Genomic DNA, 24,363 nt, shown 5'->3' with positions numbered 1-24,363 from the left:
GTCTGTCGGTCTTTGTTAGCGCTCGACCCTGTCTGTTTGTGAGAGCGTTTTCTGCTCCGCGGGAGATAGCGGGAGAGGAGCTCAGCTGCGATGCCTCGTTCAGCGGCGTTGTTTTTCGTTCTTAACTGTGCCTGGATTAGGGGAATTAACGCCATTTACAGACTGTAGATTGGGCTCGCGTGCGTTAGAGCTGAAGGTAGTTATGAAGTTGCCTGTGACGTACCCTGCCAAATAAGAAATAAGAATAACAATAATCAGTGGCATCGTAATTACCACCATCGTTATTCATTGCATATATAGTGCAGGTGTCCTCAGTGCCGGTCCTAGAGGGCCACAGGGTCTGTTTCATTTGTTCACCTTTAATTCAGCAATCAGTTCCGATCCAGGAAAGGTGAGTTAATTGTGTAATTAGCTGCTGTAATGATGAGGCGCAGTTAAAACCAGCGGACCCTCCGGCACCACCAGCATCAGGGCTGAGAATCGGACTGAGAAATGGGGAAAAGACGGATGTCTCATTTCACGTCTTTATTATTGGAATTATGCGCTATGGCTTATGGCCTAATGTTAGACGAAAGTTGATTGAATAGAGGCCATAATGTCGGCTTTGTAGAGCAATGTAATGTGGAGTATGTTTGTGAGCTAAAGGGCTCTACACTAAATAGGAATATTTCAGTATAGCGTACTGTGTCTCCCAGGTGTGGTTTTTATTGTATTGTGTGTGTTTGTGTGTCTGTGTCTCTTGTGTGTCTGGTGTGTGTTCTCACGTGTGTCTGGTGTGTGTTCTCATGTGTGTCTGGTGTGTGTTCTCACGTGTATCTCGTGTGTGTCTGGTGTGTGTTCTCACGTGTATCTCGTGTGTCTGGTGTGTGTTCTCAGATGCTGGAGCCTAAAGCTGACGAGCAGTGTGACCCAGGGGTGCACCACAGTACGACGGGGGAGGACCGCCCCCCCTGCAGCCCCTCTGAGCCCCCCCTGATGGACAGCCCCCCACCCGAAGCCCTCACCCCCATGGAGGAGGAGCTCAAGACCCCGCCCACCCCACCGCCCTCCACCGAGGGTGAGGACTGCAGGAGCGTGGAGGGGGGGCCCGACTCCTGGAAGGAGAAAGAGGAAGAGGAAGAGGAGGAGGAGAAGGAGGCGAAGGAGGAGGGCGAGGAAGAGGAACCGGAGGAGGATGAGGAGGAGGAAGAGAGGCGGCAGACGGACGAGGACAATGGCTCGGAGGCGGCGGAGGACGCCGGGGCCCCGCCCTCCTCCTCCTCCTCGTCCTTCGTCATCCCCGAGCTCCGCCTGGACCGCTCCTTCAGCGCCGACGCCCTCTCCTCCGCGCCCACCGACGAAGACTACGAGGAAGACGACGAGGACGACGACGAAGACGAGGACGACGACGAGGAGGAAGACGAGGACGAGGAAGAGGAGGACAGCGACGACAACTACCTGGAGCGGAGCGGCAGCCAGCGGCGCGGCACGGCGGGGATGGCGGGGGCGGCGGCGGCGGCGGCGTGCGAGCGGCACGGGGGCGGGCTGCGGGTGCAGAACTCGCTGCGGCGGCGCACGCACAGCGAGGGCAGCCTGCTGCAGGAGCCCCGCCCGCCCTGCTTCGCCTCGGACAACGCCATCGACCGGCTGGACGCCGGCGCCGCCCCCAAGACCGGCTGGTCCCTGCCCTCGCCCCGCACCCTCAAGAAGGAGCTGACCAAGAACGGAGGCTCCATGCACCAGCTCTGCATGCTGCTCTCCGGCAGGAAGGTCAGTTCTGTCCCCCGCACTTACCGTCTGTAGCCTGTCTGTGCCTCTGTCTGTACCCATGTCTGTAGCCTGTCTGTTCCCGACTCTGCAGCCCCCATACCCCCGTCTGTAGCCTGTCTGTGCCTCTGTCTGTACCCCCATCTGTAGCCTGTCTGTGCCCCTGTCTGTACCCATGTCTGTAGCCTGTCTGTGCCGCGTCTGTACCCCGGCTGTACCCTGTCTGAACCCCCGTCTGTAGCCTGTCTGTACCTCGTCTGTACCCTCATCTTTTCTCGCTGTGCGCACCCCCGTCCCGGCCTGTTACTGCTGTCCTGGAAGAGAGGGCTAGGTCAGTGTCCCAGTCTGTTTCTGAGTAAAACATGTCCATGCAAAAACTCCCTTTCAGCACACACATTCGGACATGCACACAGAAGCTCTCCTGCATAAACACACATACACAAACACAAGATCTTTTCTAGGCTATGGCTAGCAGACGCCATCTAATGGTGAATCTGGGAATATTTCTGAAGGCACACAATTACACTTCACAGGTCTTTACAGTCTGCAACTTACAAGCACGCTGCAAAGCTTTTCTTTCTTGCAAGCCAATCACATCATATTATTTTTGTATAGTTGGATAGGCTGAAACAACTTGACAGAATATTGTAGCTGTACCCAATGTGGAGATCATGAAATATTTCATTTATGTCGCTGTTACTGTTCACATATCAGCGCTGCTCCCTGCTGGACGGCAGAGGTACTGCAGATAGACCACTGTGCACAAGCACAACCACTGTTCCTAGATCAGCGATACATCTGAGCCAGACAGAGATGGTCTCAGTACTGAAGTGCCAATAACATTTATACTCTGGCCTGTATATCCATTATGTCTGTAATGCATGTTGTCAGAAAGCCATCTGCACTAATATAAAATCTGAGATTTAACTTTATCTCCTTCATCATAACTCCAGATGTAATAGATTTTTGTTCATTTTAAAGATACGGTTTATATTGGCTGTTATTGGAAAATGTAGTCACATATGCAGATTTTTGGCTTAACATAAGAACTCACACACATAAAAATTCCCTTGACTTTATGTAGTAATAAATTATATCCAGTAATTGTACATGCCGTATGTTATACATGTCATGGTGGTCTTTATACCAGCGTTCTCCTCAGCCCAGCAGACAGCCAAAGACAACTCCCCTTCTCTGCGGCCTCCCCGTTTGCAAACAGCAAGCCACAGCAATTCATTTTCTTATCCCCGTGGCTAAGTCTAAGAAGTAGCCCAGTTTGGCATGAAAACCGTGGACCTGGCAACCCTATTCCTGGAGCTCCTGTGATATTTGTTTGAATGTTTGAGGTGCAGTACACTGACTTCTCCACTAAGGGGTGCTGTGTACCTCTGTTGTCGTCTTCCAGCACACAGTCACAGTAGGGAGCAGAAATGAGGCAGCACTCTGCATAGTTCTGACCAATCCTGATTAAACTAAAAACCCACTCTGTTCTGAGCATGTGCCCACAGATATCCAGTATTAATTTTGTGGTTTTCTTTGAAGTTTTTGTAGTCTCTCACTCTCTCTCTTTCTCTTTATTTCTCTGTGTGTCTCTTTCTCTTTTTCCTCTCATATTCTTTCTCTTCTTCTTTCTTTCTTCTTCTCTCTTACCCTCAGTCTCCCTCTCTCTCTCTGTCTCTCTCTGTCTCTCTCTTGTTCCCTCCTCTCTCTCTCTCTCCCCCTCCTGCTTTCTCCTGTCTCTCTCCCTCTCTTTCCCAGCTTTCATCTTCTACATGGTGAGCAGCTGCACAAATATCCACTCAATAAGTAAATAAAAGCCAGCAGAAGCCTGTGATCGGCCTTAACAAAGCACCCACCAATACATTTAAAAAACCTTCCCTGATATTCTGTCTTAAACACGAATCCCCCAACCCCCCCCCTCCCCCCCCCTCACGACTAACCCAGTAGTAACAGCAGCCTCCAGTACAGTCGGCCTAATTAGGTAATAGTTGGAAGGTGAGGTCCTGTTCATCGGAGAAGAGTAGCAGGTGGCCTTTAATGAAAGCTCCCGCGTCCATCGAGCGAGTGAGCAAGGGGGGGGGGGGCAGTACCCAGGTCCCCTCCCCACCCCCCCCGGTCCCTCTCAGGAGATGGCGGGGGGGGGCTGGGCTGGGGACGATGGTGGCCATTTCGCGGCCCTTAAATGGCGGCGACGCGTTTCTCGGTGGAAGGAATGCGAAGCTCCCGCCCGGCGGTGTTGGCCTTGGCAGATTTCCGGGGCCTTCTTTCGCTGCCCCTCCGCCCGCCGTCATCGCTGCCGCTTTACGCCGTCGCGCGTCGTCTTAAACCACCCCCCCCGCCCCCACCCCCCACCCCCCGCCTCTGTGACCTCATAAATCACCCACCATCTCCACGGTAATGTGGAAAGAGTCACAGAGGAAGCTTTCATCTCTGTTTAAAGACCGCCTCCCCCACCACACCACACTCTGAACCCTCATAGGCTCTTTAAGCCTGTCGGTGGCTCGGTGTACCTGTCACAGAGCCAGGAGGTGCGCACAGTCAGTTACATAAATACCCTCTCGGGCACACAGCTCCTCTCCGTCAGCACTTCCACGCCATTGGTTCTGCCGAGCCCACGTCATCATGTAATCTCCGCTCCGCTCGTTAGGGGCATTTTTCCTACAAGTGGTCTGGAGCAGCAGCGGAAAATGATTTTAATTGTATATAATGCCACATTAGGGCCTATGTAAATATCATTTATTTAATAATGCTTAGATAAGACTATTTCTGTACCTACAACGGACAGAAAAGCAGATTTATTTTTCCATTTCCGCCGGTTTTCTTTGCCAAAAAGTAAAAAAGTAACCTTTCGTTTCGTAAACATTCTTTGCGTGTGTGTAACACATCATTCTAATTGCTAGCTAATGGAGCTGGATCAGGCTTGGTTTGCATTGAGTACCGAGCACATAATTCTAATTGCGCGTTCTTGTTGTCCAGATTTTGGCATTTGTTTAGACACTTATCAAGGCACAATGACAGGACCACACAAAGATTCTGGACGAAATTTTCTTTAAAAAAATAAATAAATAAAAACCACGACCTCAGACCGCTTCAATGCACAAATAACATCTCATACGTATTACATGAAAATTCACGAATTTGACAGGCACAGTTCTACAAAGCAACACAGAGGCGTTTTGGTAAATAACTCCAAAAACATGCATAAAAGGTCGCAGAGAAGCTGGCCGTATCACTTACCAAAGCTGAGAAGGTGACGTGAGGGGGATTCACAAGGGGCTGCAGGGTCATATAATGGTCTGGGAACGGGGCTTGTAATGCGAGGTTGCAGGTTCGATTCCCAGGTGCATTATTGCTACTGCACCCTTGTAGCAAGGCGCTATATCAGTATGCCAGTTGTATAAATGGACAGTGTGTGTAATTTGTAAATTGAATCAAACCCCCTACCATTCAGGTGCGGGGGGGGGGGGTGTAGATGGTTCAATAATCGGCCACCCTATGGATTGCACCACAGGTACGCTCACTGCTTACCCAGCATGCTTTTCACCCCCCTTGGTGAAAAGCATGCTGGGTAAACGCGTGCCCTTTTTCCGACTCTTGGATACCGTGCGTGTCATCAGGCCAGTTTTACCCCCTAGGATGAGCCTGCAGGTTTACTCGGGGGGGGGGCAGATTTATTCTGCGCCCAGCTCAGCCCGAAACGGCCCTCTGTTTGCGCACCGGGGACAAACGGTGGAAGATTTGCTGTGCAGTTAATCAGCCTGAAGATGGCGGCGCAGTTTACAGACCGAATGCCTTCCCCGGCGAGGTGGGCGGACCGGGCACTGAGCGCGTGCAGTACGGCGACGGGTTAGGAGTAGTAGCCGGATTGGGAAAACTTCGGGAATACTGAGGGAATTCTGTATGCTCTCAACACTGACATGGAAGACCACCTACTCAGATCCGCTCGGTTTTTGCTCCATAATGTTGGCATATTTTTTCTTGATTTGGCTCTGTACTCTGCCATTTTAGATTTGTGATCAAATAATTCACATGTTTCTAAAGTGCAGATTTTCAGCTTTAATTAAAGGGAATTTTAATACGCGTTGGTTTCACCACGTAGAAATTACAGCACTTTTTAAACGATACGATATGAATACGATATAATTAATATGATATGTCCCAAACATTGTGGAGCTCACTGTATATGTGGCATTAACTGTGACAGGAAAGGCCTCCTGCACCACCTCCTGATTTATTATTTTGTGTACGTTTAGCACCGTATGCTGATTGATGCATCCGTGGAATAAATTCTTATAGCTTTCGAGCATTCTTGAGAGTGCTGTCCGTTTGCCTTCTGCTATTATCCTGTAGAATTCAGCACCCACTTATAAGTACCAGACCTGGGGCAAATACGTATTTGTTTTGGATTAAAATGCTTTTCTGTGCTCTCTTGATCTTGCCTTGTGCAATTGAGCCTCTCAATATGACCAGAAAGTGGGATTTGCACTTTTTGAGAGTATTTCATAGGTTCCAGTACACCAGACAAGATCAGTAAAGCGTAGAAAAATATTTGAATCCAAAACAAATTCGTATTTGACCCAGGTCTGATAAGTGCGTACTTTTGAGCTGAGCAGGTTTCATTCTCAAGTGATCCTCCTGCACAGATACTCGTGGTTTTTTTCCTCTGTACGGAACAGACCTGTTGCAGCTCAGTGTTAAAGATGCATCTCAGCCATGGGGATTGATTAGCCTGTTGCAGAGATTTATTATTTAGAACCCACACCTGACCCTCTGTGAGATTGGGCAAGGGAAGACAAACAATAGCCGGTCGGTTCTGGCACGTGGCCATCTTGGGACACCATGGGAGAAGGGCATTGTGGGATATTTATATCCGCTGTGGGAGAAGGGCATTCTGGGATATTTATAACCACTGAAGGAGAAGGTGACGTGAACTCCAGGGTCGTCAGACACTTCATGGACCTGGTTGTTACCATGGGTTACAAAACAGGAATGCAGGTTGGGGGAAAGGAAAGAGAAAGAGAAAGAAGAAGGACAGAGAAAAGAAAGAGAAAGATGGACAGTGGCTTTGTGTCTGTGTGATTTATGTTTGTTTAATGAGACGGCGACTTTTGGAGTGTTGCTGGGATTGCTTCGAAGGGCTCGCCACCCACCAGACATTCCAGAACTCTCTACCAGGCCGCGCTTTCGCTAATGATGATGATTATCATTCTGGTTTACTGGGCCATGTCGCAGAGTTTATGAGGTTAGGATTTCAGTGTGGATGGTAGACCCTGTTGACTTTAAACAGCTCATTACGGAGTCATGCTTCATCCTAGTGTGACCGCCAAGCCCGAGGCCTTCATTTCATCATTTGTGCAGGCGCTCGCTCGTATATATATTTGTGTGTGTGCGTGCGTGCGTGCGTGTGTGCGCGCACCTTTGTGTTTGCGTGCACGTGTGTCTGCGCATGTCTGTGTATTTGTGTGTTATGGAGAAGAGTATCTCTGGGGTACAGAGAAAGTCAGGACAGATGAGAGATTCCTACGTTGCGAAAAATATACAGAACTGAAATAAAACATTTTTTTTTTTCCACGAAGTGAAATATGCCTCCCTCAATTCAGAGAAATGACGTAAACAGACTATCAGCCCTGCTGGGGGAGGGACCCACAGCTCAACTGCCTGCACAGTGTGTGGCAGTGTGCCATAACCTGAGAGACAGTGCTCCACCATCACAGTGTCCCTAGGATAATCTGGACCAGTCTGCTGTCGTCATAACAGTTATTGTTCTCCATTACCATTTTATTTTGTTAAGAAAGCCCCCTCCCTCCTCCCCCAAATTATTACTTAGGTTCCAAGCACCCAGTCATTTGCATAATTGTTAATTTAGTTGTTGCTGTTGACTGTTGTTGACATGGTTGTCTTTGTAAACAATTGCTTTGGCAGCACTATGCTGGGGTGTGGTAATGCCAATAAAGCATTGAATTTTCTATTAGAATTGAATTAGAGATTTGAGAGAGAGAGAGAGCAAAAGAGAGCAAGAGAGAGAGAGAGAGAGACAGAGGGAGAGAGATGGAGAGAGTGAGAGACAGAGCAAGAGAGAAGGAGAAATAGTGACACCTGGTGCACCTGGTCTCCCACTCTTCAGTGTAGGTAATGTGTGCGCATGTAGAAAGGGTTTATGGGAGGATTAAATATTTGTCCGGTCTGTGGAATGGACCCACGCTGTTTGGGCTGAGTGGGGACGGGCCCCTAAGGGAGCTGGTCTCGGCAGGACCTGTTTGCCCCCGTGTCTGTCAGCGGTCCAGTCGAAAAAGCGAGAGAGTGATGTGTTCTGCCCGGGAGCAAAAGAGAACAGAACAGAACACTTAATTTGTGCGCAGAACGTTTATATCGGGTCCACGGGTTGTGAGTCTAATTTATTTTTGGGAATTTTCAAGTCTGTGGAAAGTTACAGAAATTGGATCGGACTTCTGTTCATTTGTTATCATGAAACCCCCCAAACCTCCCCACCCCCCAAAAAAAGAAAAGAAAAGAAAAGCAATTTGCCTTGCCAAATGGTGGTCCAGTCTGCCAATTCCTCCAGGAGAGGAGTAGAATGAAATGACTGCTGAACTCCTGCATGACTGGAACATGGATATCGCTGCAAACTCAGAACGCATGGATTTCCTCTCAGCCCTTGTCATTACTTTCCACTGCCTTCCTCTGACGTCATAATAATCGGCACATTCTCTGGTTTTGTCTACTGGTTTTGTTATATTTTTAAAAAAGGTTTTCTGAAGATTGTGAGCTGGGGGAAGGGGGAAGTGGAGGGGGGTGGGAGCAGGGGGGGATTGCGCGTTCAGATCAGGACAGGAGAATGTGATCGCGGACTGGGGGGGCGGGGTGGGGGAGGGGTGTGATGGGATTGGGGATTGAAAGTGCGACCCCCTGTGATACTTTCATGGACCACCTGGTTTAAAAGCCAGGATTTAACATGGGTTTCAGATTGGTTAATTACTTCCAAATGCTTTCCCAGGGGTTGGCTTTTTCATAATGCAGAAAACAGGGTTCTTTCGGGTGGCAGCGTAGTATAATGGGTAAGGAGTTGGTTTTGTAACCTACGGATCACAGGTTCGATTCCCGGGTAGTGCCGTTGAGCAAGGTTCTTAACCTGCATTGCTTCAGTATATATCCAGCTGTATAAATGGATGCAATGTAAATGATATGCAAAAAAAAAAGTTGTGTAAGTCGCTTCGGATAAGAGCGTCTGCTAAATGCCTGTAATGTAATGTAAGGTTGAAAGCAGGAGGTTGAAAGTAAGCAGTAAGGTTGGACGTTTTCTGACACTGTGCTAGCTATATGTCAGTGAGGCTTGGACAACCTACCTCTCTGAACTCCCACCCACCTGGCCACCCACCCCACACCCCTTATGAATTCAGTCTCTTATTAATGGGGTCCCGTCGTCCCAAACCGCAGAGACCCCATCAGGCACCTCAAAAGAGACAGGGCGGGGGGGTGAATGTGACAGGAGGTCTCGTGCCCCAGATCGCGGCACCGTGACAACGAGGGCCGGCGGCACTGTCTCCCGGGCGACGGGCGGGCGAGCGACCGGCGGCTACGCCATTGCCACGGTCGTGATTATTACCCAGAGGGCCGCGGCGGGGTTCACTGGCAGGTCAACCCCCCCCCCCCCCACCCTGCCTAAAAATAGCCCTGGCAGCGGCTCGAGTTCCTCTCCCTTTCACGCGCCGGTTTGGGGAAACGGCCGAGGGGCTCTGCGTGTTTGACCGTCGCACGTTCGCCCGGGACAAATACCGGGCCTGGGAGACCGCGCCTCGAAGTTCGAGGCCGGCCGTTCGCCGGTTCTGGGCGGACGCAGACGCTTGAAAAGGCGAAAGCCCAATCCAGGTTTTTGCCCCGATAAAGAGCGAGGTGCGTTGGCTCCGTGTTTGTCTTTGCCGGTGAGGAAAAATTGCAGGCTGTTTTTTTTTTTCCCCGGAAGGTTCCAGCTCGCCGCCTGATGATGCCGTTGGGCGGGCGGGCAGCTTTAGCCGAACCGGGTGGGACCCTCCCCGGGGTGAAAGGTCGGTTGAGACCCCACCTGAGCCCCAGTGGAAAAAAAAAGAAACAAGCAAATCCAGCGTGCTAAGCGCTAGCCGTTCACACAGGACGAGGGCTGAGCGAATGACCAGCACCTGGGCTCCAGACTTCCACACAGGGGCAGGTGTCCTTTATTCAGCATAACGTTATGTGGCTTGTGCACGTTAGCTCGCTTTCTTATCCGCCGCGTCGGCTTTGCGACATAGCTCGCGTCGTCAGGGTTTGTGTTGCCTGTGCATTACAGCTAGACGTGCGCTGAAATGGATTCCCTGTGACCATCTCGGGAATCGAACCCACAACCTTCTGATTCCACTCCGGTTCCAATTATTATTACAGCTTTTTTTTATTGCTGTAAAAGCATTCTGTGAAAGATTGCTTTAAATTTGTTCTATCGTGTGTACTTTGGGCTTCCAGAATGTTTACGGATGTGTTATAAATAAAGTTATTATTTTTTGAAAATGTTTACATATTTGGTGCGCTTCTTCATTCGGTACAGGGCATATCGTGAGGACAGCTGCGGGAACGAGGTCACAGCCAGAGTACAGCTAGTATCGTACACACAGCTAATCAGTGGGAATATGAGCACATAGCCAGGCAGTGCTCTGCATTTTGTCTGCTGTGTGAGACCTTTCCGGAATGCGGCGGAATGTTCGGGCCTGTGGACAGCACTGTGCAAGCAATGCAGGCTGTTTAGTTTAGTTCACAGGCATTTAGCAGACGCTCTTATCCAGTGCGACTTACATCGTATCCAATTATACAGCTGGATATATACTGGAGCAATGCAGGTTAAGTACCTTGCTCAAGGGTACAACGGCAGTGTCCTACCGGGGAATCAAACCTGTGACCTTTTACATGCAGGCTGTTCACATTCAGGCTGTTCACATGGAAGCTGTTTACATGCAGACTGTGTACAAACACTGCAGCGTTACTGCAACGGTTGTATTCTGACCGCAGAATGAATCTGACCTCTTCTTCAGACGATGTCTCGGCTACCCTCTCACCTACCCCTCCGTGCACTCTTATCTTAATTAATCAATTGATTGATTAACTGAGGTAATTGTGACATTTTCAGTGGTTTTTTTTAAAAATGAGTTACAGTTTGTATGATGGGGCTAGGTTAGCATTGCCAACTTAACTGATGTGATGGGCTCCCCCTATAGCCGGGTTCCTCCAGAAATATCTTCCCATTGGGGAGTTTTTTCACACTACCGTTGAAGTGTTTTTCTTCCCACTGGGGAGTTTTTTTTTGTGGCGTGGGTGTGTGTTTTTTTAACCTCGATTGCTTGCTTTTTGGGGTTCAGACCCAATATTCCTTTCTGTTTTCCCTGTGAAGCATCTTTGCGACAGTGTCTCTGTTAAAAAAAAAAAAGATTCTACATAAATAAAAGTTTTCTGGTTTGGGATGTTGGCCTGACCTCATGTACTGTAGCTCTCATACTGATACTCTCTCGCGCTGCAAGTCTCTCTGGATAAGAGAGTCTCCTAAATTAGTGTGGGATAATCTTATCATCGAGAGTGAGGTCACAAGTGGATAACAACCCGTTTCGTCCTTCACTGACCTTTCGTGTGGCCCATGGCGAGTTCCGCGTCTAATCGAATCGAGCGCTGGATCCCAGGAACGCTGGAAAGAACGCGTCTTTCTGCTGGGCAGCGTTAGCGTTCGCTGGCTAGCTCCCCCGAGCTGGTTTTTTTACCCAATGAGCCGGTTCCCTCTGCTTATCCACAGCAAGGCTGCGTGCGTTCGAGTGAACGTGCGTGGTAGACATTCAGAAAGCTCTCGTGTTGTTAGTCTTATCAGTCAGAAATGCATCAGACTCTGTTAGCCAGGAGCTGTTTGTGTATTGAGCTTTTTTTGGCTGGACCGCGACAGCGGGGCCAGCCCTACAAACGCGAATGTCTGTGACTGACTGACTGACTGACTGAGTGAGTGATGAAGTTACACCATTGGTCGGCCGAGTTATGAAGTCACGCCATTGGTCGGCCGGATCACGTGTGTTAGGTCTAGCTATATACTCGGTTTTAACCTGGTCTTGTTACCCCTGTTTCAGTCTGTGTGCTCTTAGTTTCTCACACCTTCACTTCCTGATTTTTTTCCCTAGTCAGCTGACAGTGTAGGTTGTTCTTCGAAGCTGCATTCATGCTAACGACATGGGGTTTGTCCGCACGTTTGCACAGTTAGTGACACATGGTTTCTGCAGCCAAAGCCCCTTTCACACATGCATGCAGTTTTCTGAGTCGGCGTCGTGTGAACAGAGTTGACTTTCCGTGTAAGACCTTCCTCCAGTTTTCTGGGTCAGGACCTCATAAGATTTATGGAAATCTTCCTCCGTCTTCCTTCCTCTAATGTCACATTACACAAGTAAGTGCATTTACACAAGTTTTTACGTAGTATTTACATTTCCATCCATTTATACAGCCGGATTTATACTGAAGCAATGGAGGTGAAGTGCAACAGGGAATCGAACCTGTGACCTTTAGGTTACGAGACCAGGTCCTCACCCGTGATGCTACACTTCTGTGAACAGAAGCAGCAATGTCCCGGGGTAAAGCAGGTCACATGGGGCGAGCGAGCCAATCACAAGAGACTCCGAGGGTGACGCGTCCTGTTCTGCGACTTGGCCACGGCGTGCGTTCGTTCGTGGAGGCAAGTTTGATTGTCAAGGTTCGAAACAGAAGTACCAAACCAAGGAAGAAAGGGCGTCTGTACAAACGTCTGGAAATCGGGCCGACTCTTGAGACGAACATTCTTATCCGTCTGCGCGGACGGCTTTGTGGTGCCGTTAGAGACGCTGTGATCCGCGACGAGATAACAGGCTTCCTACGCGAATGAGGTATTCTGAGACAGGAGGCCTGCGTTACGCGTGCAGCATCCTGCCTGGCCTGTTCTATCTGGAGCAGGCGCGCGAACAGGCCCGACTTCGAATCTTTCTGCGTACGTGCGACCGGGAGAAAACCGTTACAGGCGCCCCGGGCGGCCGGCCCCGGCGATGTCGCGGCTTCCGCGCGCGGGAAAGGGGGCTTATCAGAAGCCGGGCGTTTATGGGAACGCTGTCTCGACTTGTGAACTTGGGAAATGTGAACTCTTCTGAAGTGGTGTGGGGGGGGGGAGGTCTTCAAGTGTGACATTGAGTAACCACTCCAGTCTCCCCCACAAAAAAAAAGAACTTTCCATTGTGCGGTTGGCACATACAGTAGCGGACTAGTGGAAAGTCCTGGGGGGGGGGTGGGGGGCTGACGTCTGCAGTGTCTGTTCTATCTCTCTTTCTCCCTCTATCTCTTTGACTCTCTCTATCTCTCTCTCTCACTCTCTCTCTTATCCCCCTCCTCTCCTGCCCTCTCTGGCTGGCTATCTCCTTCCCTCTGTCTGGGTTTCCGTATAACTAAGATATAAAGTGTGTGAAAGATCCATCAGAGATCATCTTGTTCTTGTTCTCTCTTTTTCTCACTCTCTCTCGCTCTCTCTCTCTCTCTCTCCCCTCTCTCTCTCCCTCTCTCTCTCCCTCTCTGTCTCTCGCTCCCCCCTCTCGCTCTCTCTCTCACTCTCCCTCTCTTTCATGCTCTCTCTCCCTTTATCTCTCTCTCCCCCTCTCCCCCTCCCCCTCTCTCTTGCTCTCTCTCCCTTTCTCTCTCTCCTCTTGCTCTTTATCTCTCTCTCCCTCTCCCTTCCTCTCTCTTTCCCTCTCCCTCTCCCCTCTCTTGCTCTCTCTCTCTCTCTCCCTCTCTCTCTCTTTCTCTCCCTCTCCCCCTCTCTGCTGCTCTCTCTCTCTCTCTCCCTCTCTCTCTCTTGCTCACTCTCCCCTCTCCCCCTCCCCTCCTCTCTCCTCTCTCTCTCCTCCACCCTCCCCCCCTCTCTCTCTTCTCTCTCTCTCTCTCTCTCCCTCTCTCTCTCTCTCTCTCCTCCTCTCTCTCTCTCTCTCTCCTCTCTCTCTCTCTCTCTCCCCTACTCCCTCTCTCCCCCTCTCTCTCTCTCTCTCACTCCCTCTCTCTCTCTCTCTCTCTCTCTCTCATGCCGTTTAGCACATTCGCTCCTGTGCCAGTCGTCTCCTCGGCTGTCCCGCAGCAGCCCGGGTGCAGAGCCAGGTTAGGCCAGCGGGGGGGTCCCGAAAGCCGGGCCAGAGAGCATAGTTCGCCCGGGCCCCCGTCCCTCAGAGAGGACCGGCCCAATAGCGCGGCCGTCTAAACCACGAGTGGACACGCCCCACAGCTCTCTGAGACCCTTTCACACACATTTCAACTGCATGTCTGACCTCCCCAAAAAAAACGGATTTGGTTTAACCCTGGGGGATAAAACAGCACTGTGCTAGAGAGTTTGTTTCCGGACACCGAGAGGAGATCTAGGAAACTGGGGTGCAAAATGGCGGCCGTGTCTGCCTGTGGTGGTGCTGGGCACCCTCTCTGGCTCTGCGGCCGCGAGGTGATGGGCGGGGCGTTGATCCTCTGTCGTTGTTATTGGTTAGATTTACGGCGGGATCGGAGGACTGCGGCCTGTGGAGAATCGCCAGGCCTCCCCGCTCTGACTGCGTCCACCCTCATCGACCCGCTGCAGCAGTCAAAGCCCACTGCACACACCAGGCAGAGCAAGGCTAACACTGGGAACGAGCTGAAATGGCCCTGTTTTAGTGTGGGGGTGGGGGTGTTTGGTGCTGTAGTGTTAAGCTAAGTGTTGCTTAAGTGCTAAGAATACGGGTCACCCTTGCGCATCACTAGAATAGCTCTTGTGTGTTTGTGTGTGTATGTGTGTGTGTGCATGTATGCATGTGTGCATATGTATATGTGTGTGTCTGTGTGTGTGTGTGTATGTAGCCAGTGGGTGGATGTGTTCTGGTCCACACTGCAGAAGGGAGTGTCCGGGCCCATCCAGCCTGTTTAAAGTGCAGTCAGGCCTCTTGGCCCCTGTGTTTGCAGAAGGCATGAGCGGCGTACGTCAGCGGGCCCGGGTCGCGTACCGGCTCGCTGGCGGGGGTTTGGCCCCTCGGCCCAGTTTTCAGCTGCAGAGCCGGCGGCCCATCCATCTCTGCCTGCTCCAAAGGCTTCTGAGCGATACCATCTGCCAAGACCTAAAAAAAACCCTCAACCTGCGTCAGCCCTGCATTAACCTCCATTAAGAGCGGCCTGCAGACTCAGAAATGAAAATCCGAATCGCAGAGGGAGCGTAATCCCCCGTTAATCAATCCTGCTTGATTATTCACATGCAGATATTCCAGAGCTGGGAGGGGGAAGGGGGGGGGAGTTAGCGCTGTAGCGAAAGCTCCCGGCTCTCACTCGTTTTATTGCCGTGTTGGGTAGCTGCGGCTGTGGGCCTTCTCTGCGTGGAGTGTGACGGGTCTCTGAGAGAGGTGAGAAGTGAAAGGTGAGAGGATGAGAGATAAAAGGTGAGAGGATGAGAGGGTGAAAGATGAGAGGAGAGAGGTGAAAGATGAGAGGAGAGGTGAAAGATGAGAGGTGAGAGGTGAAAGATGAGAGGAGAGGTGAAAGATGAGAGGAGAGGTGAAAAATGAGAGGTGAGAGGGTGAAAGATGAGAGGATGAGAGATAAAAGGTGAGAGGATGAGAGATAAAAGGTGAAAGGTGAGAGGATGAGAGATGAAAGGTGAGAGGATGAGAGATGAAAGGTGAGAGGATGAGAGGTAAAAGGTGAAAGGTGAGAGGATGAGAGATAAAAGGTGAGAGGATGAGAGGTAAAAGGTGAGAGTATGAGAGATGAAAGGTGAGAGGAGAGAGGTGAAAGGTGAGAGGATGAGAGATAAAAGGTGAGAGGATGAGAGGTAAAAGGTGAGAGAAGAGAGGTGAAAGATGAGAGGTGAGAGGGTGAAAGATGAGAGGATGAGAGATAAAAGGTGAGAGGATGAGAGATAAAAGGTGAAAGGTGAGAGGATGAGAGATGAAAGGTGAGAGGATGAGAGATGAAAGGTGAGAGGATGAGAGGTAAAAGGTGAAAGGTGAGAGGATGAGAGATAAAAGGTGAGAGGATGAGAGGTAAAAGGTGAGAGTATGAGAGATGAAAGGTGAGAGGAGAGAGGTGAAAGGTGAGAGGATGAGAGATAAAAGGTGAGAGGATGAGAGGTAAAAGGTGAGAGAAGAGAGGTGAAAGGTGAAAGGTGTTAAGTGTGATTGGAGCAGGGGTGTTTGTGTTCAGGGGAGAGCGTTGCTTCTTTCCTGCCTCTCCACGGCGCCGTAACGCAGGGACCCTGAATCTGACGTCTTTGGGCCGGGGAAGACGCAGGACGGCCGCCGGTGTTTGTGGAGCCTGTTGCCACAGCAGCGGAGGCAGCGGCCGGCGCCCGGTGGGTCCCGGCAAAAACGCCGGAGCCTCTGACTCACGTGTTTATAAACACGCGCCGTGCGGCGTGCTGCCCTGTCGCCATGGCAGCGCAAACAGAGTGGGGGGCGGTGAGAGGGGGGCGGAGTTTGATCTCTGTTCCTCTGCCCCGCACACGGATGGTTCTTTTAGTCTCTTCTTAAGCCCATGCCACCCCCCCCCCCCAATACCCACAAGTAGCACTGAGAGAGAGAGACTGTGCATGTGTCTGTGTCTGTGTGTTTGTGTGCGCGTGTGCGTATGCATGTGTTTGTGTGTGTGCGTGAGCCTGTGTCTGTGCGTGTGTCTGTGTGTTTGTGTGCGTGTGCGTATGCATGTGTTTGTGTGTGTGTGCGTGAGCCTGTGCGTGTGTCTGTGTCTGTGTGTTTGTGTGCGTGTGCATGTGTGTGAGTGTGTTTGTGTGTGTGTGTGTCTGTGCTGAGCCTGCGCATGGCGGCATGCTTCATGTTCATTCGGTCGTGTGTTTCTCCTTTACAACCCCAACCTCAGTACCCAGTTAACATGAAGAGCTGTTCTCTTACCACCCCAACCTCAGTACCCAAGTAACTGAGGAGCTGCGTTCTCCTTTTCAACCACCCCAACTCAGTACACAAGTAACTGAGGCTGCGTTTCTCCTTTCAACACCCAACCCTCATACCCAAGTAACACTGAGAGAGCTGTGCTTCTGTGCAAGGGCTTCATATTTAATCGCGTTGTACAAAATGAAATGTGCAAAGAGCGGATTAGCCTAGGTCTCCTTCCCTGGGGGCGTATGTTTTTTTGAACTCTTACCCCATCCTGACATTCTCTTGACCTTTCTGGTGTATGTTTCTCAGTTTCGGTATTGTGGTTATAACGGCATTCAACCCCGCCCCCCCCCCCCCCCCACCGCTGAACCACCCATCCGCCCGCCACGCTTCCTTAACAGACGGTCTCAATGTCAGCCAAAGCATTTTTTAAACTTTTTTTACCCTCAACTTTTTTAATCTGTCCGAGGGGTGGCCAACCCTGCTTCTGTGCTTCTGAAGAGCTGCAGGGTCTGCTGGGATTTGTAGTAACATTTTACGGCACATAATTAGTCAAAGCATTAGTTAAAGCATTTTGTTACAGTTAACTCAGCTCGCCTGAGTCTTTTTTAGGCTTGAGTGTAAAGCCCTTTCGCGTCAGGGTGGAGGAACCCTGAGTGAATCATTCAGCGTCTTTTGTTTGCAGTATTTTGTCATTTTCGTCACGGGGATCACCTTCAGAAAGGGGGAGGGGGGGTTTTGTTTGGTGTTTGTCTGAAGTTCAGCTCTTCGCGGCTGTGAGTAATAGAGGCCGTGTCACTGAGGAGCAGAGGAACCCTTTAAGGTTAATAATACACAGCGGGACAGAAGCCCAGCCGTCTGGAAGCACCTTCCTGTGACGTTCCTGTGTCATCGAGGGCTTTTTACCCCCCCCCCCCCCCCTTCCCCCGTCTCCACCCCATCCGAAAACGCGCCCGGTTGTCCGGCGCGGGCGGGGAGCGGCCCTGACGGCCAATCAGCGCGCGGCTCGCGCCGCGGAACGGAATGCCGTCGCCCGACCCGGCGGGGCCGACGCGGCTCGGCAGACAGGAAGTCAGGAAGTCAGGTGACCCGGGGCTGGCGTGCCGCATTGTTCGAGACGCCCTTCGCCGCAGGAAGTCCCCGAGACGGGCAGGAAGCAGCCATCTCCTACGAGGCGTGCGATAAGGGCGGGAGGGGAAATTTATAGCAGGGTCGGGGGGGGGAGGCGGTTGGGGGGGGGGATTACAGTGCAACACAAAACCGCGAAAACAAGAGCGAACAAAAAACCGAGGTCAGATATTCCAGCACTGTAAGGCTCCACATCCTTTCTGATGGGGGTGGGGGGGGGGGCTTTGTTGAATGGGGGTGTACTTTATGCATAATAGCCCCCGTCCTTAAGCAGTGGTTCACTGTGTGAAAAATCTGTGGAGTGTGCAGGATATGGGAGGGGGGGGGGGACAAGGTGATTACCTGTAATGCCCTCTTCTCATTGGCCATGCAGAATGAGATCCCATGATCCCCTTGTACCCCCAGGAAGTGTCAGAGACTTTCAGTTACAATGCTTGACAGCTCTCTATATTTATACTGTCTTTCATTAAAACCCTTATTTAATGAGCAAAGAACCCCTGTGACAGCATTGTTAACCCTCGAGCCGCTCTGCTGAAACCACGGTGGCCGTTGGACTGCGAGTGTTCAGTCAGGATTCGAACCTGTGAACGGGCTTCAGCACCGGACCACCTCGTCCCGACTCCAAAGCGTTAGCGTGTGCTACGCAGAGCCTCTCTCAGTGTAGCTCAAAGTCACAGTTTAGCGCTAACGCATGAACGGAGTTTGAATGTTTTTTGCGTCGAAAAAAAAACGTGTGTTTGCAACGGGCCAACCGACAAGTGCTCAGTCGGAAGCTCCCGGAAACTGGCGGGAATGAGACGTCTTGTTAAGAGACGGATGTTAATTATAAATGTTTTTTTTTCCGAGAAATTTCTTCATGGGTGACCGCTCAAACGCGGTTACCGTAACGGGCAGCCCAAATTAGCCTGGAGGCGCGGGCCCGGAACCAGCCTCTTAAAATGAGGCCAAGTGCTCTCGGGAAGCTCGATTGTGACCGGGCCGGGGGGGGCGGGGGGACGAGGAGCGAGGGGTTGTCGTTTCTCGGCAAGGGGCTTTGTTAATGTGACACCCCCCCCCCCTCCCCAAACCCATCCACCCCGCAGCTGGAGGTGAGGAAACTCTTGAAGTTTCACACAGTCTGAGCCCTGGTTACCGGAGGGACTGGGGTGGGGGTGTGGGGGTGTGTGCGTGGTGGGGTGCGGAAGGCCGTATTGTACCGCACTGTCGGCCTTTGTTTTAGTTGGGCGGTGAACCCAGAGCAGAAGAAAACGAGGCGATGCAGGAGGACCGGAGGGAGAGGCCAGACTGAGGGCCGCCGCGCACACCGCCGCCATGGCGGGTCTTTACGGACCGGCCGCCCGCTCCCGATTGGTCTGTCTGTGTTTCTGCGCCGCCTTCTCGCTTCTGAGTAGCGCGGCGTCTGTTCGCTTTCCCTGAGAGCCTCGCGATAGTGTGTGCGTGTGTGTGAGCACGTGCGCGTGTGTGTTTGTGTGTGTGAGTGAGCATGTGCATGTGCGTGTGTGTGTGTGTGTGTGAGTGAGCATGTGCGTGTGTGTGTGCGCGTGAGCATAGTGTGGGGCGGCAGCGGTGTGTGTGTGGAGTGAGCATGTGTGCATGTGCGTGTGTGTGGTGAGTGTGCGGTGTGTTGTGTGTGTGAGTGAGCATGCGTGTTTGTGTGTGTGAGTGAGCATGTGCGTGTGTGTGTGCGCGTGAGCATGTGTGTTTGTGTGTGTGAGTGAGCATGTGTGTTTGTGTGTGTGAGTGAGCATGTGTGTTTGTGTGTGTGAGTGAGCATGTGCGCGTGTGTGTGCGCGTGTGTGTGTCCGCGTGTGGTTACACGCGTTGGCCACGGGTCACAGCCCAGATCCACACCCATCCATCACAAGCAGCTGCGCTCTGTCTCTGAATATGGGTTCACATTGACCCTGAGCTTGGCTCTCTTCCCCCCTCCCTAACCTTTTTTTTGGGGGGGGGGGGGGCGTATTTGGGTATGAGGCTTTTCAGATGCCCGTAGGGGGTTGTTTAGCACTCGCTGTGGACTTTGGCAGCCAGGCTGTTATTCTGCTTCACTGCTGCATGTGAGCCTCCCTGACCCCCCCCCCCCCCCATCTGCAAGGTTAAATTTAGTTGTCGAACTGTTGGTGGGGGGCCGAGCACCCCCCCCACCCCCCACTGCGCTTTGTGTCTTTGAAGCTTCAAGAGGGAAATGACTATTGAAGGTCTGACTGTCTGAAACCCAGCAAGAAAGACCTGATTAGCAGGCTGCTTTATAATAATAATAATAATAATAATAATAATAATTAATTTTATTTATTGTTAAGCACTGCAAATACAGCAAAGTAACCATAAATAAACATATGTGAAACAAAAACTTACATGGAACAAGAAGAAATATGCATGAAGTGTGAAACTTTAATTTGGTTACAATGAAAGAAAAGTTAAAGCAGGTTAGAAACTAGCTTAGTCTACGTCATAGGCCTGCTTAAACAGATGTGTTTTTGGGATAATAAAATATAATAAATATGCATGATAAATATGGCTGAAGGGGGTAAGACCCAGAGACGGATAAGTGGCTTGATCCATATTTATGGATGGATAGATTTATGAAGGACAGGCAGATGGAGAGTCACCGAACAGGGGGTGGGAAAAGCGGTGGAGTTCGTATTGTGTAATTCAGAGCTTAAACCGAAACAGCCATGGAATGTTTTTCAGCGCGGCGTCCAAAAATGGGTATTTATCACAGATGGCCGGGCGCTTGGGGGGGGGGGGGGGAGTTTCTGTCTCTGATCGGCTCTGAGAGCTTTGAAACACGAGGCTGCTGACTGTATGCCCACTTGCCCTTTGGACCGTGTCATGTCATTGGCTGTCCTTAGTCAGGTGGGATGGCGGGTACCTGTGGGAGGGGGGACGGTCATTGGCTGTCCTTAGTCAGGTGGGATGGCGGGTACCTGTGGTAGGGGGGACGGTCATTGGCTGTCCTTAGTCAGGTGGGATGGCGGGTACCTGTGGGAGGGGGGACGGTCATTGGCTGTCCTTAGTCAGGTGGGATGGCGGGTACCTGTGGTAGGGGGGACGGTCATTGGCTGTCCTTAGTCAGGCGCGGTGGCGGGTACCTGTATTAAAGGGGGCGAGACACTGTGGCGGACGATCCCATTGGGAGGGAGGGGGGTGATAGTACGGGACATGTCCACTGGGGGAAGCAAAGTTTAGAGATCACCCTCTGCCAACCCCCCCCCCCCCATGTTCTATCACTACCTGACCAGGTAAGTAGCGCTAAATGGATGGGGTTATTGCATCATGCTGTGTCAGTGACCCACAGACCTGAGCCAATCAGCCAGTGTTGCTGTGAAGAGAAAGGCCATTCGATTGGTTCTTCTTCTTTGATAGAAAATTGTAATTCTGAAATGAATGAAATGCTCCTTCCCTGGGTAACAGACTCTGGCCGCAATTAGATTCTGGATTGTTCTGTGAGTGCTAATAATAGACCACATCAGCAGGGCGTCTAATTTTACTGAGTCTGACAGCCAACCGACAGCCCTGGAAGTGTGTGACGCCAGTCATGAAAGCCATATTCCTGAAAGGCGTATTCCTACTGAAGCTGGAGGGTAATAGATTCCTGAAAGGCGTATTCCTGCTGAAGCTGGAGGGTAATAGAATCCTGAAAGTGATATACCTGCTGAAGCAGATGGGTAATAGATAAACTTTCTGTGCTACACTGCAGTCTTGCTTAGCAAGAGAGGTCTTGATTCTGGCATTGGCACATGTGCCTTCTCACCGAAACACAAACCCAACCTGCTGCCGAATACGAAAGCAAACAGCCCACCTCCCCCCTCTGGGTTCAAAGGTCATCCTCCAATTTAATAAAAGTTTCTTCCATTTTCTAATGGGCTGACTGAGAGGATGAGTTTATCACACTCTTCCTCAGGGGCTGTGAGGGGCGCTAACACCCTCGCTGCTGGGCGCTGGCGGGTTTGGGGACAGAGGGTTCGGGGTGGGGGGGGCATGTGGCTCGGGCTGCACGTGCCGTGCACGCCTTGGCTGGGGGCCCAGCTCAATCTCAGTGGCTCAGGGAGCGCACGTGTGACCGGAGAACGAGACTGAGACACCTCTCCCTCGCTATCTCTCCCTCAGTCTCTCTCTATTTCTCTCTCCTTCCCTCTCTATTACGCTCTCTCTATCTCTCCCTCGCTATCTCTCCCTCAATCTCTCTATTTCTCTCTCCTTCCCTCTCTATTACTCTCTCTCTATCTCTCCCTCGCTATCTCTCCCTCAATCTCTCTCTATTTCTCTCTCCTTCCCTCTCTATTACGCTCTCTCTATCTCTCCCTCCATCTCTATTTCTCTCCTCTAGTTTCTATCTCTCTGCTATTTCTCTCATCCTTCCTCTCTATTACGTTCTCTATTCTCCCTCGCTATCTCTTCTCCTCCCACTCATTCTCCTCTATACTCTCTACTCTCCCTTCCCTCATCTCATCACTCTCCCTCTATCGCTCTCCTCTCCTATCTCTCTCCTCCCCTCTCTATTACTCTCGCTCTGTCTCTCCCTCTCTATTTCAAACTCTCTCTTTCTCCCTCTCTTTCTTTCTCCCCCCTCTATCTCTCTCCCTCCCTCTGTATTTCTGTCTCTTTCTCTCCTTCACTTTCTCTCTCTCTCTATTTCTAACTATCCCTCTATCTCAGTCATCTTTTTTCTTTTTTTAAATTAATTTAGCGGTTGCTCTTAGCATAATAACTTGGAGTTTTGAAGAAAATGTGCTGTTAGTTAATGGCACTGTGCAAATTAGGATTTGTCTATTGATGCCTAATGCACATTATTACATTATGGAATTTAGCAGATGCTCTTATCCAGATTGACTTACATAGAACTTCATTAAAATTTTGAAGAAAAAAAATGTCTTAAACAACCACTCTCCGCTGGTCAATGGAATCAAACCTGGACTCTTTGAGTTAGGAGATCTTTTCCCTGATCATGATATTCCACTGCTGCTGAGTGACAGGTATCAGCAGTGTTTGAGTGACCTGTATCACAGACCCATACCAGTGCAGTTATACCAGCACAGTTAAATGAATGTACCTTCATTGGGGTTGCTGTGTGGCTCAATCGCTTAAAGCACCTAGCTACGATGCACGGATCCAGACCAAGCCAGTGCCGGTAGCTACATAGAGCGACGCAGTTGGCGATGGCGTTGCCCAGGTTACGGGAAGGTTCAGTCGATTAGGAGTCCGTGTTTCAGGGGTCCACTCAGGGGTGGTGGATTGGGACTGCATGGCAAAGCCGTAAATCAAATCTATTTGTATAGTGCCTTTTACGAACATTTGTGTCCAGTACGCTTAGCAGGGGACCGTGGTCTAAGCGCCTCACGATAGAAAGCCAAGGGCGTGGGGGCATATGAGAGGTCTTCCTCCACCTCAGTTCCGTGCGAGTTTGGCTGTGTCTGAAAAGAAGCGAGCTGGTTTCTGAGGGGAACCATGAACGTCTTTCCTCTCTCGATGTGGCCCTGGGAATCGCGCGTGAATGCGGCTAATCGGATATTCCAAATTAGGGTGGACAATCCTGCTCTACGCGGGTGCTGTATGAGGGTGCTGTATGGTGGTGCTGTCCAGTAGCGTTTGGGGTAAATGTGAGTCCTGGTTCCCACTCAGGGTTGACAGGCCTGAGGTTCAGGGAAAGAGGGCCAGACAGGAGGAAGGTTTCCGGAAAACACGGAAAAACAATCTGGTTGCGTCCGGTCATAGGCCCAGACTGAGGGCTACAATCTCTCCAGACAATGGGCCATTATTTCATCCATTATGCACACACACACACACACACACACACACAGGCTGCGAGGAACACTCCAGGATGCCCTCCGACCCACGTATTACACGGAATCACCCCCCTCCTCAGTCCACCTCTGGCTGCCCTGCGTCCCCCCCCAGCCAATCACAGAGCAGGGCCGCAGGAAGTGAAACGTGACACCCGTCCTACCAGCCCAGGGTTTAAAACCTGTGGCATGACCAGGGGCTCGGAGAACCACTGCCTCTCTCTCACGCACACACACACACACACACACACACACTCTCACACACACTAAACGCGGTCACTGATTCTCTCAGCTGGCCGGGCTGTGTGTTCCCCCGTGCTGCTGGGGATTAGGGTCGCTCAGATCAGACAGGACCGTGCCGGGACTTTTTTGTTTTTGTTTTTTCGGGGGGTCTGTCCGTCTCTCCCCCTCTCCCCCCCCCCCCTCAGAAGGCTGGGCCGTATGATGCGGACGGTGTTCCTGTCTCTTTCCCCTCAGCTCAGCGGCGGCTCCGAGTGCAGCTGTGACCTCAGGCCCAGCGGATCCAAGAAGAAGAGGAAGCCGAAGAACCTGTGAGTCCCAGCTCTCTCTCTTTGTCTCGCTTCGGCCGCGTGCGCGTTTGTCTGCCTCTGTTTGTTTGTCCTGGAGTCCGCCGGGGTGAGGGGAGGCCGGGGGGGGAGGGGTGAGGGTGAGGGGAGGGCGGGTGGGTGGGTGGGTCGGGGTTGGGGGGGGCTGGCCCCCTTGTCTATCTTTCTGCAATCTCTCTAGCACAGTATGTCCCCCTTTTCTATCTCTCTAGCAAAATTAGTACAGTACATCCACAACTTTTAACTGGGCGGCACTGT

General features: G+C 51.3%; 1 protein-coding gene across 8 annotated transcripts in view; it reads left to right on the top strand.

Moving 5' to 3' along the window:
* Positions 1 to 24,363, top strand: part of LOC135238823 (regulator of G-protein signaling 3-like) — a 115,272-nt gene that overhangs the window by 69,737 nt on the left and 21,172 nt on the right. For 6 of the 8 annotated variants that reach the window (XM_064306904.1, XM_064306905.1, XM_064306906.1 and 3 more), the window contains 2 exons: positions 877 to 1,749; positions 24,017 to 24,090. In XM_064306904.1, coding sequence (XP_064162974.1) covers positions 877 to 1,749; positions 24,017 to 24,090 — 947 coding nt within the window. Of the gene's footprint in view, positions 1 to 876; positions 1,750 to 23,992; positions 24,095 to 24,363 lie in introns of those variants that run through there. The other 2 variants (XR_010325215.1, XM_064306912.1) reach the window with 2 other exon arrangements.

The sequence above is a fragment of the Anguilla rostrata genome, chromosome 14, assembly GCF_018555375.3.
Source record: "Anguilla rostrata isolate EN2019 chromosome 14, ASM1855537v3, whole genome shotgun sequence".
NCBI classification, from domain to species: Eukaryota; Metazoa; Chordata; class Actinopteri; order Anguilliformes; family Anguillidae; genus Anguilla; species Anguilla rostrata.
Note: the sequence above shows the minus strand (reverse complement) of the source record. Positions and strands in the feature narration are given on the sequence as shown.